General features: G+C 41.0%; 1 protein-coding gene across 4 annotated transcripts in view; it reads right to left on the reverse strand.

Moving 5' to 3' along the window:
• LOC138738634 (immunoglobulin superfamily member 3-like) overlaps nucleotides 1-19354 on the reverse strand; it is a 43483-nt gene that overhangs the window by 14887 nt on the left and 9242 nt on the right. For 3 of the 4 annotated variants that reach the window (XR_011341638.1, XM_069889226.1, XM_069889222.1), the window contains exons 2-5: nucleotides 8322-8699; nucleotides 6869-7276; nucleotides 2890-3270; nucleotides 959-1363 (exon numbers count right to left, since the gene is read on the reverse strand). Coding sequence is in view for 3 of the 4 variants with exons in the window: in XM_069889226.1 (XP_069745327.1) it covers nucleotides 959-1363; nucleotides 2890-3270; nucleotides 6869-7276; nucleotides 8322-8699 (1572 nt within the window). In the remaining variant the exon portion in view is untranslated. The remainder of the gene's footprint in view (nucleotides 1-958; nucleotides 1364-2889; nucleotides 3271-6868; nucleotides 7277-8321; nucleotides 8700-19354) is intronic. The other variant, XM_069889223.1, reaches the window with a different exon arrangement.

Genomic DNA, 19354 nt, shown 5'->3' on the forward strand with positions numbered 1-19354 from the left:
AGAGATGTAGGAAAGCTAGAGGAGTGGGCTGAGAAATGGCTGATGGAATTTAATACGGATAAGAGTGAAGTGTTGCATTTTGGAAAGGCAAGTGGTAAAAATGTTAATAAAAATGTCATAGCATACAAAAGGATTTAAGTAACCTCAAACAATTAAAGAAAAGAATACTCTTTGCCTCATAACTGGTCTTCTCCATAGAAATCAATGGATATATCCCTGTGCCACATACAAGCTGTTGCAGGTTTACTGAGTGGATTCTGCAGTGTAAATGTGGAGGGTCTCCATAAACACACCCCTTCACCTGCCAACTGTAGTCATACAACCAGTGACAAAAGTTTGCAGTTTTTTTGCATTTGACCTTGTGCAGAAATACTAATTTTTCTGTATTTCCACACAAAACCAAACTCATTATAAATTAGATGCTTGAACTTTGTTGCCGATTTGATGTTATTTTCCTACAATTAGTTTGATTTTAATAATAATCTTCCAAGTAAATCTACAGGATGGTTAGTTAAGTTGTGGGTGCAGCTCCCTGTGACACAGGAGGACAAAATACATCACAGGGTAACTTTGCATCTTAACCATAGCTGAGTGAATGACATGTGGAGACAGGGCTTTAATCCAACGATTTCAGGTTACTCAGTAATTTATTCATTTAAAAATAGTGCATAAAACCCAAATAAGGGTTTTAAATATTAAAAGAAATACAAGAAACCTTTCATTTTCTACAAAAATGCATTCATTCAGCTAATTTTAAAATACACCCAAAAACAGGTGGATCTCAAGTAAAACATGAAAATCTGCAGATACTGTGATTGAATTAAAACCACAATGCTGGAGAAACTCAGCTATTCACAAGAAAGTTCAAATTAAAAACCCACTCTAGGCCTAAGTGAGGACCTTGCAATTCCTTGCATTAAAATTAACTACCACAGATACTCAATATTGAATTGCTTACCAAGAGATGTAATGGTCACTGCCTCATCATTGCTGATGTACTCCTTGATTAAATCCCACTTTTGGTTGCCATTTACTGCCCATTGCATCACTTTGCAAGAATACAGTCCTTCATCTGAAGTCCACGCATTATAAATTCCCAGCGTGAAAATATCCGATCTCACTCTTGCCATTCTGACATCACCATTAATGATACGTTTATGATAGGGCTTAGTTGCAACTTGAACACCATAATGGTTCATTTCAATTATATCACTCATTATGCTCTGCTTGTTTTTAAACTGCCAAATAATAGAGAGTTGGCTGTTGGTGCTTGTTACTGAATGAATGTGGCAGGCAAAATGAAGAAAATCTCCTTCCAAAATCTGAGTGGTATTACTGCTGATCACCACCTTAAGATCGGCTTCTATGAAATAACAGAGGGTGGTATTAATATCTCTGGTACTTGTGGCACTAAACTCTTGGTCGAGAAAACCATCAAAGATTTCATTTGACAATGTTAGATAACATCACGATCAAAAGGTGAACTTAATATATCAATGATAAACCATCAAATATCAATTGTACTTATGATCAACTAACTCCAATCTTTTTATAGTTAGGTATCTTTTTACATAAAGATTCAAGATTCAATTTATTGTCATGTAATAAAGACAATGCAATATTACACAAAATTGATTTTCGTCTGCTGTAAGGCAAAGAGATTCGCCTTCAACTGAAATTGCCTGACGTTCCTCTTACAGTCAGAGAAAGAGAAGCAAAACGAGAGTTCCCCCCAGAGTCACTCACTGAGTGTCTGTGGATTTGCCTCCAGTGATCCCGCAACCCCTGCAGCCGCAGAGTCCGGTCCAAACAAACTATCAGCAGCCTGAGCTCCAGATCTGAACCTCTGACATGATCAGGAACCCTTCAGTGCCCTTGGCACCTTCTCACATCCCAGCTCTGACACCTGGTACCCCTTCTGAGCCATTCTCCAGCAGTCTGCAGCCCACTGCGAATCCCTTGACCTCAGTAGCCAGCAGCCCACAGTAGGCATGGGTTCTCCACCTCGTCACCAGCAGCCCGCTGTCTCAGCCGCTGAGCCCCTCACTGGCCGGCTGCCGTGATCACTGTCCTATGGGTCATCTCTTTCACCTCCTTCTTAAAAGGGGGTTGTCCCCTCATTCTCTGGTGCTTTGCACCAATCCTCTGCTCCCCAGGTGTCTGAAATCTCTCGAGGCTGCTGCCGATCATAGGTGCTGCCATCTTGGGTGCAACCTGCGGTTGCAATATTTTATAAAACCACCATCAGCTCCATTTACAGGCCTTTTAAAGCCTATGTGGAGCTGACAGCGAGACTGGGTGGTTGGACCCTGAAGCGCCGCGGCTCCACTCTCCACAGATCTGCACCAGCAGTAGTGTTGATGTTGCAGCAGCTCCGACACTGCTGCCATTTTGAATGATAGGCGAAAAATAGATGGAAGGGCAACAAGATAGTAAAAAAGAGTATCCCGATTCCTTTATCGTCACAAAATTCATTAACTTTCACTTGCTATAAAGTGACACAAAGAGGCGGCACTTCGATAACCCAACGCCCCCATCTATAAGAGAAAGATAAGCAAACGAGAGTCCCTTCAGAGACATGGAGTGTCCATGGATTTGCTTCCAGTACTCCCTCAAATTCTGCAGCCTGTCCGCTCCACTGGCAAACCCGAGCTCCAAATTATGAGCCACTGATACGATCAGGAAGATTTCAGTGTCCGAGGCCTTTCAGCAGCCCTTCTTGCCATCGGCATCACAAGAATATTAAAACAACACTGTTTCATTACCAAAGATAAATTTTTCCCGTTATGGCTGACCGGAGATCTTATTAAGAACACAATGCATTATTTTTCCTATTATTCTATCATAACCATTACAAAAATAAGAAGACTTAATTTTTAAGTTTCTTACTTGGCTGTTGAACAATGACTATAATCTCCTCAGACTTCTTCGAAGAGAATGCTCCTGTTGCAACTTTCTCACTCTCCTCCACCTGACAGTGGTATTTCCCGCCATCCTCTACTTGAATCTGATAAAGTTTCAGAATATATTCCTTGTCAGTTTTCTTTCGGACTGCCACCCCTCTTGAATTCTCTCTCATTCCATATTCACCATGCAAGGACAGGACTGCATTCGATCCAAAACGCACTATCTCGTCGTGGTTCAAGAACCAGGCCACTGAGAAGAAACGATCTACAGTGTTCTGAGCTTTAATTATGCAGGTGATTTCCAGTGATCCCCCAACATCAATATTGACTTCTGTGGCTTTAATAAGAGCAAGAAAATCTTTTCCTGCAGGGAAATAAAACAAGTCCACTTAGTACATTGGGTATACGTCATAACTTTAGCCTGGCGGAAAACCAACATACCATTGCTAAATTTGATGTGCTGTTGAAACAGTGGAATCAAATGTAATGGACATGCACACTCAGAGTCCGAAACATACAGTACAGAAACAGACCCCTTCAGTGCATCACACGTACCCATCTAAACGAATCCCAGTGATGGCACTGCTTGTCCCACATTGTTTTCGGGGAAGGAATGATGAAGGCTGTCTTTTACAATATGAAACTTCACTGAGTTCGCTCCACACACTCACCTGCCCCATTCTAAAAACCTATCTGTTGGACTTCAGACAGTTCCAGTTAATTAATCAGATTAATCCAATGCTTATTACAATTTGACCATAATCACCATGTTGAGGGCATAACACAACACATTTAATGATGATGGGAAGCAAAATTTGGAGGCAGATTTGGGAATCTAAAAAGCAGGAAACAATGAATGTAAATTTTAATCATTGCAGCTCCTGTTAGCTCTTCCTATCAACCTTTGGGACTCAATATTGGCACATCTCGAACTTACTTCTGAATGGTGTAACCTGGTGCTTAAATCTTATGGCAGTTAAAAATGTCAGTAGGTTCCCCCTAGTTAAACGAGAGAGTACTATTGAATGTGAAACTGATCACAGCAGCAACTGAGGCTTAACAGCAGTGATTTACACTCCATTAATATAATACTGTGTCTCATCAAAGGCCAGTGTCTCTAACTTCAAGAGAGGAGCTGCATCCAAGACCATTCCCACTATACTTAACCTTTCCAATCCACTATTGTTCCTTATAATCTACCACCATTGCTCACACTCACTGCAATTGCTATTCCAAGGAAGCAACTCAACTGTAAGCAGGGGGAAAAATATGGGAAATTTTAGAATACATGCAAATATGCGCACGAAAGGTATTAAAGGGGCCTTTAATTGCTCATGGTTGCTTCATATGGCCCTTGGAAATATGTTCAATCAAACTAACACATGTAAATTCTTATTTAGGACCATCTTTTTTGTAATAAGGGAAATGCTTTGAATAAAGTGATAGATTTCTGCTGCCTGTACAGGTGACTAATGTCAAGGATGTCCAATTCATGTTATTTGAAATCTGAACATCTGTTGGGTGAAGCAGATAGAGATTAGGTCGGGAACTGCCAGAAAGGTTCTACCCAAATAATCAGAAAAAAGCAATGAGATCAGCAAAGTCGTGCCCCAAGCCTCTCTTTTGTAATTTCTCAAGGATACCAAAGCTAAAAGAGATAATCAGTGGCAATGATGCCATTCTGAAATCCATACAAGGGTCTGACCTACCACATAAAAATTCTATTGTTTCTCAGGTTGCACACTATTTCATGATGGATTACCATTATGAATCAGCATGTGTAAAGCTGCACATAAGACAACAGAGCCCTGCAGCACAGCAGTGGGCCTTTCACCCCATCTAGTCTATGCTGGACTATTATTCTGCCTAGTCCCATTGTCCTGCATCCAGACCATTGTCCCCCATATCCGTCCCATCCATGTACCTATACACATTTTTCTTAAATGCCAAAATGGAGCCTGTGTTCACCATTTCAGCTGGCAGCTCATTCCATTCTCCCATCACTCTCTGCATGATGTTCCCCATAATGTTCCCTTTAAACATTTCCTCTTTTACTCTTAACCCATGTCTTCTAGTTCCAAGTGGGACCTTGTCAAAGGTCTTACTAAAATCCTGCAGACGACAGCCACGACCTTCCCTTCATCAACTTTCTTAGTAAATGAACAGTGGAATTCTTCACCCAAGTCATCTCTGACGCTCAGTGTAACTGCTAATGCATTGCAATTGCTAATTAATGCTAATAATTGAAAGGTACAGATGTGATGTTGTTAAGTGCAGCTTTCAACATACGGTTGGTACTGACTGCACTTCGAAGTAAGCAATTCAAAGTGCCATAAATATTGAGACTTCCTCACATCAGAAAGCCCTAGATAGCCTAGTGAATGAAATAATGGATTCCCGTATTTAGCTCTCTCTATACAAGGGGCGTGAAAGGGGAATGAGGGAAATTCTGAGACAGAGACTGGGGTAGGGGAGAGGTGAAGATCTAGATTTTTAGGGCAGTGAGGTTAAGAACCTCAAACTCAATTTAGAAATGTTGCAAGAAGAAAATCAAGGGTGCTTGAAGACAAAGTATGCATTTTACTTTTTAAGAAAATTAGCTGGCGGCAAGGTTAGGGTAGCAGTTAGTGCCACTCTGGGGTTCAATTCTGGCACTATCTGTAAGGAGTTTATATGTTCTGCCTGTATCTGCGTGGGTTTCCTCCCACCTTGTACAGGGGTTGTAGATTAATTGGGATATTTGGGTGCCCAGGCTCATGCTGTATGACTAAATTTAACATTTAAAATAAAAAGATAAATAGCATCCTACACCCCATAATACCAACCAAGCAATGTACTACCTCTCATTTTCCCACTATTAGCATGCTGGTTGTTGAATATGCGAGCCCATGTTTGGATAGACATGTTTAACTTTGCTTTTAGAAATAGTGTTAGCTGGGCAAGAGCAGCTGAACTGTTTGCTTCCCAAATGTATCCAAGATACATCCCAGATACATCCCAAAATCATCAAGAATGGAGGAATCATCTTATATTCTGATATCAATCCAGACTGTGGCTTCCAAAACATTTCTGATAGTTTACAAAAAAAGAACTTTCCAATTCCACAGCATCCATTGCCCTTTTCACCTTGGTTTATATTCTCTTTAAGACAAAATCTTTGTCTGGAGACTTATAACATTCATGTTGCTTTTTGTTCTTTATTTATTGGAAATCACCAAAGAAATGTGTTACTTTGAAGGACTAATAAACCACATGCTGCCAGTTCAAGCTGGAATTTCAAGCCACCACTGGCATTAAATTTGGCAGCGAAACTCTATTTCTTGCCTCATCATGGATGAGGTTTCCATCATAGGGGATGGGCAATGATGCAATCTCACCCTTCTCTCCTATATGTATAAAAAACATAATAGCATGGCCTAACTTTGGATCAAGTTTATACTCTATCACTGATTCTTTCAGCGATAAATCTTATAGCAATACACATAGGGCTAGCTCAGAAAATGACCTTTCTCGATATGATTTCACCATGCCAAGCGATGCATGTAGAGAATTGGATTGGAGGTCCAGACTGGCAGAGAGGATCACTGTAGTACCCCCTGTCCCACCATCCATCAAAGAGATCTACTGGGTTGTTGCCTGAAGAGGGGATGCAAAATTGTTGAGGACTCCTTCCACCCCGCGCACATCATCTTTCAGCCACTCCCATTGGGAAAGAGATTCAGGAGTATCAGAGCCACCAGGCTGTGAAACAGCTTCTTCCCGTGGGCGGTGAGAATGCTGAACGACAAAAGGAACTGCTCACACTAACACTCTAATATTTACTAAACAAGATCTATTTATTTATATGTATATTTGTTCTTCATATATATCATATGCTTTAAATGTTTCTGTCTGGATGTAGCTAGCACTTCAAGAAACTGCAGTTGTATACAGAAATACATATAATTATCAATGATCCTTACCCATGCTTTTAACATTCACTGTGACATTATCAGTCCGTCTTTCAGTCAGTTCCTGCCAAGATTTGTCCTGGTCTTGAATCCACTCGATGCTATGGCAGTAAAACTGCCCCTGCTCAGACTTCTGCAGCTTGTGGATGGTGAGTTTGAAAGAGGTGGTTCCAATCTTGTCCAGCTGTACATCTCCCGATTTCTGTCTTTGCTTGTACAATTCTCCAGCATGTAGCGTGAAACCTTTTGTTAGAGAGATGACCCTGATATTCTGATTTTCTTTCTGTAGGTACCATGTGACGGCCACATGTGTGTGGTATGGTGTTTGTTTATATACTTCACAGACCAATTCCAGCGAATCACCTTCTACTTTATTTAGGACTTTGGGTACCAATGTTGCCCTGAGCGTATCTGGAATAACTGCACAAGAACAAGTTATATTATGATATGCAGACTCCATATTGAAAGGACATAGGCCATATACAAGAGTGTAATAGTTCCCTGATCTTATTTCTTTTACCTTGAGACATTGACAAACAATTCAGTTTTTCCACTCTGTAATATCCTGAATTGAACAAGAATACTGCTCTTGGGATTTCAGAAGGTTCTGACTGAAAAGTGCATGGGTATTGGGTAAAAGATGGACTAGGCTGGAATACCTGATTGACTGCACCCATTTGGTCCAAGCAGTCTCCATGCACATTTTTTCAGTACATTAATGACCACATAAAGCAAGACAAACCTTATTGCTGATTGCTTTTTCAGATTAACAAATGGATTATACATACAGATGCTGTACAATGTAGCAGCATTTCTGTCCTTGGGGTTTAATTTTACCAAACACATTGTCATCAGTCTCTGGGACATGGGGAGCTGCAAGCAACAAACAATAAAGTTTTATACTGTTCTTAATTTGCTTGAGCTGTCTATTCATTTGATTTAGTGGCCAGTAAATGTGCTTGTGGTTTTTCTACCTTTTCCCACAAATCACTAAAGATTCCTACAAGCAGCCTACCTGCATCTTGCATGATGTGTTGCTTTTTGCTTAATTGAATTTCAAACATTAAATACAGTTAAACATTTGTGTATTTTGTCATGCTGCTAGGTTTTGTAATTGGGAAATGCAATGTGCTTCATTATGAATTATGGACTCAAATATTGATTTTGCTTTTTAGATATTACCTGATAGGCTGAATTTTTCTTTTGACTGCATTAAGAAATATTGGACCTTTTTTTCGTGCTATATATATAAAATTTCATGGGTGTATTGCTCTTGGGATTCAACATTATGTATTCTTTGTTTTCAAATAAGGTTGGTCTTGAGGTGTTACATTTTGAAATTCTTTTGCAGGGTTTTTATTATGTTGCAATTATGCACTGACACATATTTAATTGGAAGAAACCGCCTTGCTGCATAATTTCAATAGGAATGGTCACAGCTGAAGAGAAAAGAGAAGTACCTCACCTGTCAAATTCACCAGTGCATTGTAGGATCCCCAGTATGTACTTTCAGTGTTGGGGGTGTAGCACTCAAACTCTCCTTCATCACTTTTCTGCAGATTTGTAATATGTAACCGTACAGAGTCATTTTTGATTCTCTCTATGTAGATCTCCCCTGCTTCAACTCTTCTTTTGTACATAGCATAAGGAAAGTTGGAATTATATGTGCTGATAATCTGGATTGGCAATGTAGGGTTCCTTGAATGAGTGATAGACCATTCAAAGTTCTGCTCTACAGATTGCTGAATTCCACTCACTTCACATTGAATTGCTATATGACGTCCTTCAGCTCGAATTAGGGGCCCTTCTTGTAATTTCACCTTTCTTTGTGCAATACACAGATCTGTATAAAGAAATACAGAAGCAAATTCAATTCATTTCTTCTCAAAGGATTGACAAAATCTCAAAGATGAATGGAATTTTATTCTAATAAGCAAGAGAATCAGCTACCCAGTATTCAATTGATATTATTGTTACCTTGATGCAATTCTTAAAAAATAAGACAACTTATTTTACAAGTGATCACTGCTTACAATAGACAACAAAGATTTTTCTTCCTGAACACTTTTGAATATATTTCATGGATTTTGAGCTGTTGGTCACAAAAATCACCTTCATATTTTTTTCGATATAACCTATTTTTGTGATATCCTGTTATATTTTAAGTCTACATAGCACAGCATGCTGTTTTGGTCAGTCCAAGGATGCCTGGGCATATATGCCTGGCCATGTGCTATGCAAATGTTGTCTTAGGCCTGGGCATGTTTAGTCAGGATAGATACAGACAGGCTATAAAAGTAGATCACATATACAGATGCTGTGCACTACAAACTACATCCAGCTGATTGAACATATGCTTCAAGCACACAAAAACGATGAAGTGCAATATGTCATTGAAAATTCATTTTCTGCATTTGCACTTGGACTTCTTCCCTGTTGATCTTGGTGCAGTCAGTGACGAACAGGACACTGTGGACTTGGAAAAGTGGTATTAGGGCAACCGGAATCCACTGATGCTCGCTGACTATTGTTGGACACTGACACCTGACACAAGGGGCATCAAATGTTGAGTACAAATTAAAATGAGCAGCAAAACATTTTTAGGTCAGTTGAACTAATGCAACGTGTCAGCATCATTATGTGATTAAACACGTTAAATTTAATAAAAGTTAATTTAATGTTTCTCCAACTTACATGATACAGCAAATCTGAAATTATCTGTGTTCATCTTGAAGTTATCTATCATGTTTTGAGCCCAGAGGACCCCAAAACCCAGCAGCAATAGAAATTCACCAAGACAAATGGTTACTTAAACAAAGTTGCTTTTAATTATCTTTAAACATGAAAACAGGATCAAACTTTAACTTTTTGACCATTAACTGACTTAACCCAACTTTACCTCCTTTTAACTCTAAGTGCACATGTATGTAATGTGTGTGTAAGTTCAGAAAAGTTCTTTGATTCACACTCCAATCTCACTCTCACTCCTCCAAGTTCACTGGTTGCAGGCAATTCTTATACTGTGCACAGAATTTAACATTTATGAATTTCACCAAGCTTTGGTGCTTGAAAAATAAATGGTTTTTAGAGAGAGATTTGTTGCTCGTTGGACACCCACAACTGATTCCTTTTGAAGTGTCTTGCCAAAGAAACTTGCCCCCTTAGGGTTTTCCAGATGATACCCTCTTTCTTTCAGGTCACCACTGAGTTCCTTTATGTTTCCCTAATTTCAAGTGAGACATTATACAGCCAGCCATCTCCTCTTGTATGGACCACAAGGACTTTGACTCAGCTGAACGAGGAACTCACAACCTATCTTCAAAATGGGTTTTTTCCAAGAGCTTGTCAGCTTATTACATTCCAGTCCCAGCTGCCTGTTGAAGTGAGGAACCGTAGAACTGAATTCTCTCTCTCTCTCTCTCAGAGAAAACCACATGTCCCTTTTAGAACAGCCAGCTGCACTCAGACAGACTGCGCCTCCAGGCCTAATCTTCCGAGTTCGTTCATCTGTTGCTTTCCAAAACTGTAATCCATTACTCCTCTTTGGCTTGGCTTCGCAGACGAAGATTTATGGAGGGGGTAAAAGTCCACGTCAGCTGCAGGCTCGTTTGTGGCTGACAAGTCCGATGCGGGACAGGCAGACACGGTTGCAGCGGCTGCAGGGGAAAATTGGTTGGTTGGGGTTGGGTGTTGGGTTTTTCCTCCTTTGCCTTTTGTCAGTGAGGTGGGCTCTGCGGTCTTCTTCAAAGGAGGTTGCTGCCCGCCAAACTGTGAGGCGCCAAGATGCACGGTTTGAGGCGATATCAGCCCACTGGCGGTGGTCAATGTGGCAGGCACCAAGAGATTTCTTTAGGCAGTCCTTGTACCTTTTCTTTGGTGCACCTCTGTCATGGTGGCCAGTGGAGAGCTCGCCATATAACACGATCTTGGGAAGGCGATGGTCCTCCATTCTGGAGACGTGACCCACCCAGCGCAGCTGGATCTTCAGCAGCGTGGACTCGATGCTGTCGACCTCTGCCATCTCGAGTACTTCGACGTTAGGGATGAAAGCGCTCCAATGGATGTTGAGGATGGAGCGGAGACAACGCTGGTGGAAGCGTTCTAGGAGCCGTAGGTGATGCCGGTAGAGGACCCATGATTCGGAGCCGAACAGGAGTGTGGGTATGACAACGGCTCTGTATACGCTTATCTTTGTGAGGTTTTTCAGTTGGTTGTTTTTCCAGACTCTTTTGTGTAGTCTTCCAAAGGCGCTATTTGCCTTGGCGAGTCTGTTGTCTATCTCATTGTCGATCCTTGCATCTGATGAAATGGTGCAGCCGAGATAGGTAAACTGGTTGACCGTTTTGAGTTTTGTGTGCCCGATGGAGATGTGGGGGGGCTGGTAGACATGGTGGGGAGCTGGCTGATGGAGGACCTCAGTCTTCTTCAGGCTGACTTCCAGGCCAAATATTTTGGCAGTTTCCGCAAAGCAGGACGTCAAGCGCTAAAGAGCTGGCTCTGAATGGGCAACTAAAGCGGCATCGTCTGCAAAGAGTAGTTCAAGGACAAGTTTCTCTTGTGTCTTGGTGTGAGCTTGCAGGCGCCTCAGATTGAAGAGACTGCCATCCGTGCGGTACCGGATGTAAACAGCGTCTTCATTGTTGGGGTCTTTCATGGCTTGGTTCAGTATCATGCTGAAGAAGATTGAAAAGAGGGTTGGTGCGAGAACACAGCCTTGCTTCACGCCATTGTTAATGGAGAAGGGTTCAGAGATACCCTCTTTCTTTCAGGTCACCACTGAGTTCCTTTATGTTTCCCTAATTTCAAGTGAGACATTATACTGCCAGCCCTCTCCTCTTGTATGGACCACAAGGACTTTGACCCAGCTGAAAGAGGAACTCACAACCTATCTTCAAAATGGGTTTTTTCCAAGAGCTTGTCAGCTTATTACATTCCAGTCCCAGCTGCCTGCTGAAGTGAGGAACCGTAGAACTGAATTCTCTCTCTCTCTCTCTCTCTCTCAGAGAAAACCACATGGCCCCTTTAGAACAGCCAGCTGCACTCAGACAGACTGCGCCTCCAGGCCTAATCTTCTGAGTTTGTTCATCTGTTGCTTTCCAAAACTGTAATCCATTACTCCACAGCATGTCCAATTAACACCTACTTGTGAAGTCTTTATAGGCATTCTTCAAAGTTTTTGCAAAGGCCCTCGGAGCCTGAACTGTCTGGCTTGAGCAGAGCTCTGGCATTTTAAATGAGATCTGATTTGAAGTGTTTGTATGTGACCTATACTAAAAAACCTGCCACATTTATCTCCTTTAAAACATATCTATATACAATATAAAATTAAGATAATCTGTCACAATCATAATCCCCAATTTTTTTTTCCAGGAAGCAAACGATTTGAAAATAAATTGTTATCCACTGACATTTGCCTCATGTGCAGTGTGTTTGTGAGCAAATCCATCAAGGTATACCTTAAACTAGAATGAAAAGATCTTATTTTTAACAACTTATTTTTTGCACACTTTAATAAATTGGTGACAAACTCTATTGCTCTGAATAGGCTGGAGAAACTGGGTTTGATTCACTTCCAGTAGAGAAATCTAGGATGAGATTTAATAGAAGCATTTAAAATGGAAGTTTCAATGTAATGTAAATCCAGATATATTGTTGGATCAGTAATCAGGGGACTCCAGTGGAACCAGAGACCACATGAAGGAAAATTTCTTTCCAGTAATTAAGATTTGCAATCAAGTGCATATTGATATAATGAATATAGACTTGAGAGTACCTGTTAAAAAACAATCAAATCAAAATGATATGAATTAAAATTTTGATATGAGAATGAAGAGGGAACAAAGTGAATTGAGCTCGATCATAAGTGGCGACATGAATAGACCTCTTCTGTACTGCACCAAGTTGTCCAACTCCATCCAATGCTGCAACTAAAAAAATCCCTTTTAGATAGTGCATTGGAAATTAGATGAATGGCTTTTAAAAAATGATACTAGTGCTTCATCTGATGTGTGTAAAAAACAGGAGAAATTTCAAAGATTAGTGTTTGAAATTAAACTCTGATGTAGAGGCTATTTTGTGTTTGTGGCTAAACAGCTCAGCTGGTAGATTGAGCGTTGTGACTAGATCAGAATGAGATAATGTATTACTCTACTCTCTGCAAAAGGCTCCTGAGCAAAATGACTGACAGTCAATTATTGAAGTGATAGTCAAGAAACTATCACTCATTGATTGAAGCTACAGAGACCCCTTAATGTTTATAAATCCTTAAATATTTATAATGATAAGGTAGAGATGACAACATGCAAAAGAGAAAAGAATGGAAGGTTATATCAGAGCTTTTAGGGCTAGGTTGTGATTAAAACCTTCAGACAGTAGTTAATACCATTAAAATATGGTATAAACGTCAAACACAGTAGGTCATGGAGCATTCCATAGGAAGTAAAATGCAACCTCTTACTTTCTATGGATGCTGTGAAAAACATTTTTCTTTCTCTAGATGCTGCATGGCCTGCTGAGTTTCTCCAGCACATTTGTGTATTGCACTCGACCCCAGCATCTGCAGACTTTCTTGCTTAATGCTCTAAATGCCAAACGTTCTTTTACTAATACATAAGAAGGATCTTTCCCTCCTTGAAACAAACTCTCAGAATAAATATCATATAGATTGAAGCATCATATATAGGCAAAGGATACATTTCACCAAGTTAAATTCAAGCTTGGACTTCAACCAACATTTCTCTGTTTGATGTTTGGAACATCATTTGCCTCATTTTTTCTGTGAATCTCACATGGGGAAAGATTGCAAACGACATGCAGCTGAGTTTTTGCAGTTGATCTGACTTCAGAGTGGCATGGTTTGAAACCACTTCCCATCCCATTAACCATCAGCTGAATGAGTACACGCAATGACTAAAATTAAAAGCAAGTCCAGCATCGTTGGTGAATGTCATTGCTGATGTCTAATTGCTTGTTCTCGTCAAGATTTTTTAAAGTAACTATCGAGATAGACGTTAAATAGATTTCAATAGTTTGAAAAATTTTTTAAAATAGCTTTTCAAACTGAAATGTACATTTCCAAAAAATTTAGCTGATATAATGTATGATACTGTATTAATTAAATCAAGAATGAAAAGCAAACCACATACATTTTAGTAACTCTGTTCAAATGAATGAGGTTTTATGAAACACAAGCCATAACCATGGCTGGTATAAAGCTTACAAAAAGTATCCCTTCCTCAGCCAGTGAACTCAGTGTCAAATGCTGCAGCAAAGTGGGAGGTCAGATGTGCTGATATCAAACCTTGAATGTATTAGTGAGTTGTGCACTGCAGCTTCCTGGGTTGAAGTTAATAATGCATTGACTCCCAAAGAGGACCTCACCAACAGTTAGTAAAAGATAAGCGCACCTCACTGTCAAAAGAAAGGAGGATAAACCCAACACCAACCCACCAATTTTCCCCTGCAACCGTGTCTGCCTGTCCCGCATCGGACTTGTCAGCCACAAATGAGCCTGCAGCTGACGTGAACATTACCCCTCCATAAATCTTCGTCCGCGAAGCCAAGCCAAAAGAAAAGAAAAAGACACGGTGAAGAGAGAATACTACAAAGAAACACCCATATATTTAAAAGATAGACGGATTTATCCAGCACCTTTAATTACCCATGGCTAATCCCAAGATCCCATTCCACTGATGATGCTATACCCTTGTCCCTCCACTCCATCCTGACCTACCTGGAGAATGACACCTCATACACCAGGCTGCTGTTCATCGATTTCAGCTTGGTGTTTAATACGATCATTTCCCAGAGCTGGAGGAGAAGCTGTTCTTGCTGGGACTCTTGACTTTCTAACAGAAAGACCACAGTCTGTCTGGGTTTGCAGCAGAACGTTGAGCACCATCATGTGCAGCACTGGAGCAACTCAGGGCTGTGTGTTCAGCCCGCTCCTGTCCATACTACTGACCCATGACTGCAATGCCAGATCCAGCTCCAACAGAGTCCACACAACGGTAATCGGCCTCATCAGCAACAATGATGAATCATGCTCCAGAGTAGAGGTGGAAAATCTCGTGGAATGGTGTGAAAGTAACAACCTGAGTCTCAATGTGGACAAGACAAAGGAGATGATCGTGGCGTTCAGGAAGGCCAGGGACGACAACCCTCTACTACACCTTAATAGCTCGGTAGTGGAGAGAATAGAGAGTGCCAAGTTTCTCAGAGTCCACTTAACAGGTGACTTATCCTGGACACACAACATCTCCTCACTTGTCAGGAAGGCGCAAAGCAACTGCACATCCTGAGAAGACTGAAGAGGGCATGGCACCATCCTGTCAACTTTGTACAGGAACTCTACCAAGAATGTCCCGGCCGCTGCATCACAGTGTGGTAGGGTTGCTGTAGAGCATTGGATTGGAAGTCAATCCACAGGACCATAAGAGTGGCAGAGAGGATCACTGGGGTCTCCCTCCCCTCCGTCCCATTGATGTGATCCACCGGGATTGTTGTTTGAAGAGGGCTCACAAAATCATTGAGGAGCCCTTCCACCCTGTACACATCATCTTTCAACTATTCCAGTTGGGAAAGAGATGCAGGGAATATCAGAGCCAGAATGAGAGACAGCATCTTCACTTGGGCAGAGAGACTGCTGAACAACTGAATGAACTGCTCATGTAAACCCTATTTATTAAACAATATTTATTTATTTTAAAACATTGATATGTACAGCATGTGTATTGTTTGTCTATAGATGTGCTATGTCTGGCTGTGTGTTTGCATGTTTTTGAACTGAGGACCAGAGGACTCTTTTCCACCTGGTTGTACTTGTACAATCAGACGATAATAAATTTGAAAACAAAGATTTTTAAAGCCAATTAGGCACCTAGCAAATAATGAAAAGCTGGAAGGACTCGGTTGATCAGGCAGTACCCATGGGTAGAAATAATCTGTCAACATTTTGGGTCAGGGCCCTTTATAGGGCCTAAAGTAGGAAGTGGTGATAACACGCACGTCAAAGAGGGAAGAGTGTGTGTGGGGCGGGGGGTGGGGGATGGTGGTGGAAGAAACTGGGAGGGGCTAAGAGGTGATAGATTATTGAGCAAAGAATAGCAAGACCTGGAGTAGGTATAAAGAGATGGAAACTGAACAAGATGAGGGTTATCTCAATGTGGAAAAGTCAATGTTCATGCCATTTGAGTTTAAAGCTAATCAGCAGGAATATGAAGTGTTTCTCCTCACAAGTTTACACGCCACCTTAACTTCATCCTGGCAAGGGATGAGGCATAGAACTTGACAGGTCTGTGTGGGAATGGCAAGGGGGATTAAAACAAAGTTGTCAGTTGAGAGTTTTAGCTTGGATTAACAATGTCCAGGTTTTGTTAAACTTGGGACAATTCTTGCTTTTCTCTAAGCACCTAGCAATTTAAATAAGACAGAAAACTCTCAGGAATATTTCAGGGTATCAGTTTTAATTAAACTGTGGCTTATCAAGTGTGTTGGATATAGATTGAGGAGAATAATATAAATAAACTCCTTAGATCGTTAATGAACTACATAGATACCCAGCCCATTCGATGGAATAGAGTCTTTCTCTCACTGGTAATCAAAGATATTATGAGCTTTGCAGTTATGAGCAGTTTGAGTTGATTGCTCCTGTTTCTCTGAGTTGGCCTTTGGGATGTTGATTGATAATTACAATGACTAATCATTCCTCAGATCTCCCCTGCTTTCTGGTAAATTTACTTTACACATTAGTAACCATTCCAGATTAGTTATCCAAAGTATTTACTTCATAGGAAGCAAGATCAGGCATTGACCAAATATCTCCTGGGCCCCCTCTGCCATTTAATATGATCACGGCTGTTAAAATCTTGGTTTCAGCACCAACTTTCTTCCCTGTTCATTAAAACCCAAAGCTACCCTTTGTTCAATAATTTATCTGCCTCAATACATTCAACAACTCTGCCAGTTCGACTCTCAGAGGGAAGGTTTACATCTCTCAGGGAGAACAAAATCCTCATCTTCTAAACTTTGACAAGTGCAAGCCTAATCTGCTCAGCTTTTATCTGTGTGACAAACCCTTCTTCAGATTGCCTTTAATGCAAGTATAACTCTCCTTAACCAAGGAGACTGGATGGAATGCAAGTGGTCTTACTAATCAGTGGTATGGCTGGAGGAAGGTTGTCCTTCATTTATATTCTACTTCCTAGTAAGAAAGGACAATATAATATTGCCCTTTCTAATTGTGTGCTAACCTTCTGTGTTACATTTACAAGGACATCTGAAACCCAATATGGTGGAGCATATGGTGGAGATTTTGCCCATCACTTAACTTGCCTATACCCCTTTGTCACCTTCCACAAAAGGCAGGGGGGAGAATGAGGCCCATCGCCCCTTACGTGAACTGTGATTCCACCTCAGTGCCATATTTAAGCCCCTCAGCCCAACCAGCCAACAATCTGTCCACAGAGTTGCTCCTCGTACATGGCCATTCACCCCAATGACCCACCTGCTGTCTCCCTGCTTGCTTCTTCATGAACAAACAGCAGAACTAGACACCACCCAAATGCTGGGAATCCTTCACAAATAACGTGATCTAAGAGGTGCACTAAAACCTCTCTAATCTGTTAATCTGTTAATCCTGAGCGATCAAGTTGTCTGCACTGACATTAACCAGATACTTCTCTCCTGCAAAGATCTCATATTCTAAATATTGGTGGACTGATGGACTGAGCACTAAAGCAGACCCAAATAACCCTAACACCCTATTGATATCCAAGAGTTTTTTGGATAACTTCTGTTTGCAGATCACATAAAGTTCATGAAATTGGTTAGCAGTAAGCCGGTTAACAATAGATTTTAGAGAGTTATAGGGAAAATGACAGCTAAAATTTAATGCAGAAATATGTGAAATAAATGATTTTGAGAGGAAGAATAAGGAGATGCAATATAAATGAATCTTACAATTTTAAATGGGGCACAGAAGCAAGGACACCTGGAACATTACATGAATCTTTGAAGGCAGTGGTATAGGAGGAGAAAGCCATTGAAAAGGCTTATAAATCATTGGTCCTTTAGAGGCATGAACTAAGTAGAGCTAAACATTTGTAAATCACTGGTTAGTCCCCAGCGAAAGCTTTGAATTTTTATCAAGGCTTGGAGGAGGTGCCTTGCAGTTTGAAGGTCAGAAAAGATTCCGGGAAGATATTATCTTGATATTCAAACTTTTCAAGATTATTTTTATTGTCATGTAATATAACAGAAAATGTGATACTACATGAAATTTCCTTTCGTCCACTGTAAGGAAGGCAAAGATTCGCTATCAGCAAAAATTGCCCATCGCCCCTTACAGCCAGAGAAAGAGAAGCAAGTGAGAGTCACTTGGCTTCACCACCAGTGCACCTGCAGCCTCCGCAGGCACAAACCCTTCAGTCCAACTTGACCTTCAGATGCACACCACTGACCCGATCAGGAAGCCTCCAGCCCCTCTCGCCACCCAGTTCCGATACCTGGTACCCCTCCATCGAGGTAATGGGCCACATGGAATGGAATTTGTTAAGCATGTGCGGGAAAGTTTTCTCAAACAATTAAAGAGGGAGCAACACTCTCCTTTTAGAAAATGGTACAGGGCAAGTGGTAGTCAGTGAGGATTGATTTAAGAAGGGCTGCAGGGAATGACAAGCAGGGGAGTCCAACATTACCGGAGGAGGGTAACTGGAGGGATAAGATTTACCAGCAAGGACTGATGAGGAACAGTGACCGTGACTTTGTGCATGGGAAACGGTCTGAGTTTTTTTGAAGAAGTGACCAGAGGTTCGAATAGCAAGACCTTTGACAGGGTCCTGTATTATAGGCTGGATCACACTGGATCTGGAGTGAGCTAGCCAGTATTGTTTGTGGAAGGAATCTCAGGGTGATAGTGGAGGGTTGTGTTTCACGTGGACGCCTGGGCCCAGTTGTGTGCCTCATGGCCCACTATTATTTGTCATCGATATTAACAATTTGGATGACAATGTAGTTAGCACAGTTAGTAAATTTGCTGATTATATATATAGTGAACAGTGAAGAAAACTCTCTCAAATTACAGCAGAATCTAGATACTAGAGTAGACCAGGAATAGAACAAAAAACATTACAGCACAGTATCGGCCCTTTGGCCCAACAATGTTGTGCTGACCTATATTTTTTAAACCTACTCAGCAGTCTAAACCTTCCCTACCTCACGTTCATAACCCTCTATTTTTTTGTGCCTCCATGTGCCTATCTAAGAGTCTTTTAAATGTTCCTATTGTACCAGCCACCACCATCACCCCTGGCAATGCCTTTCAGGCACCCCCTACTCTCTGTGTAAAAAAATCTTAACCCTGATGTTCTTTTCTTCTCTCATCTTAAACAGAAGTTCTCTGAATCTGTCACCCTGCTGAAAAGGTACCAGTTGTCCACCCTGTCTCTCATAATCTTGTAGACCACCGTCAAGTCATCTTCCATCTTTCTTTGCTCCAGA

The sequence above is a fragment of the Narcine bancroftii genome, chromosome 7 (genome assembly GCF_036971445.1).
Source record: "Narcine bancroftii isolate sNarBan1 chromosome 7, sNarBan1.hap1, whole genome shotgun sequence".
Taxonomy (NCBI): Eukaryota; Metazoa; Chordata; class Chondrichthyes; order Torpediniformes; family Narcinidae; genus Narcine; species Narcine bancroftii.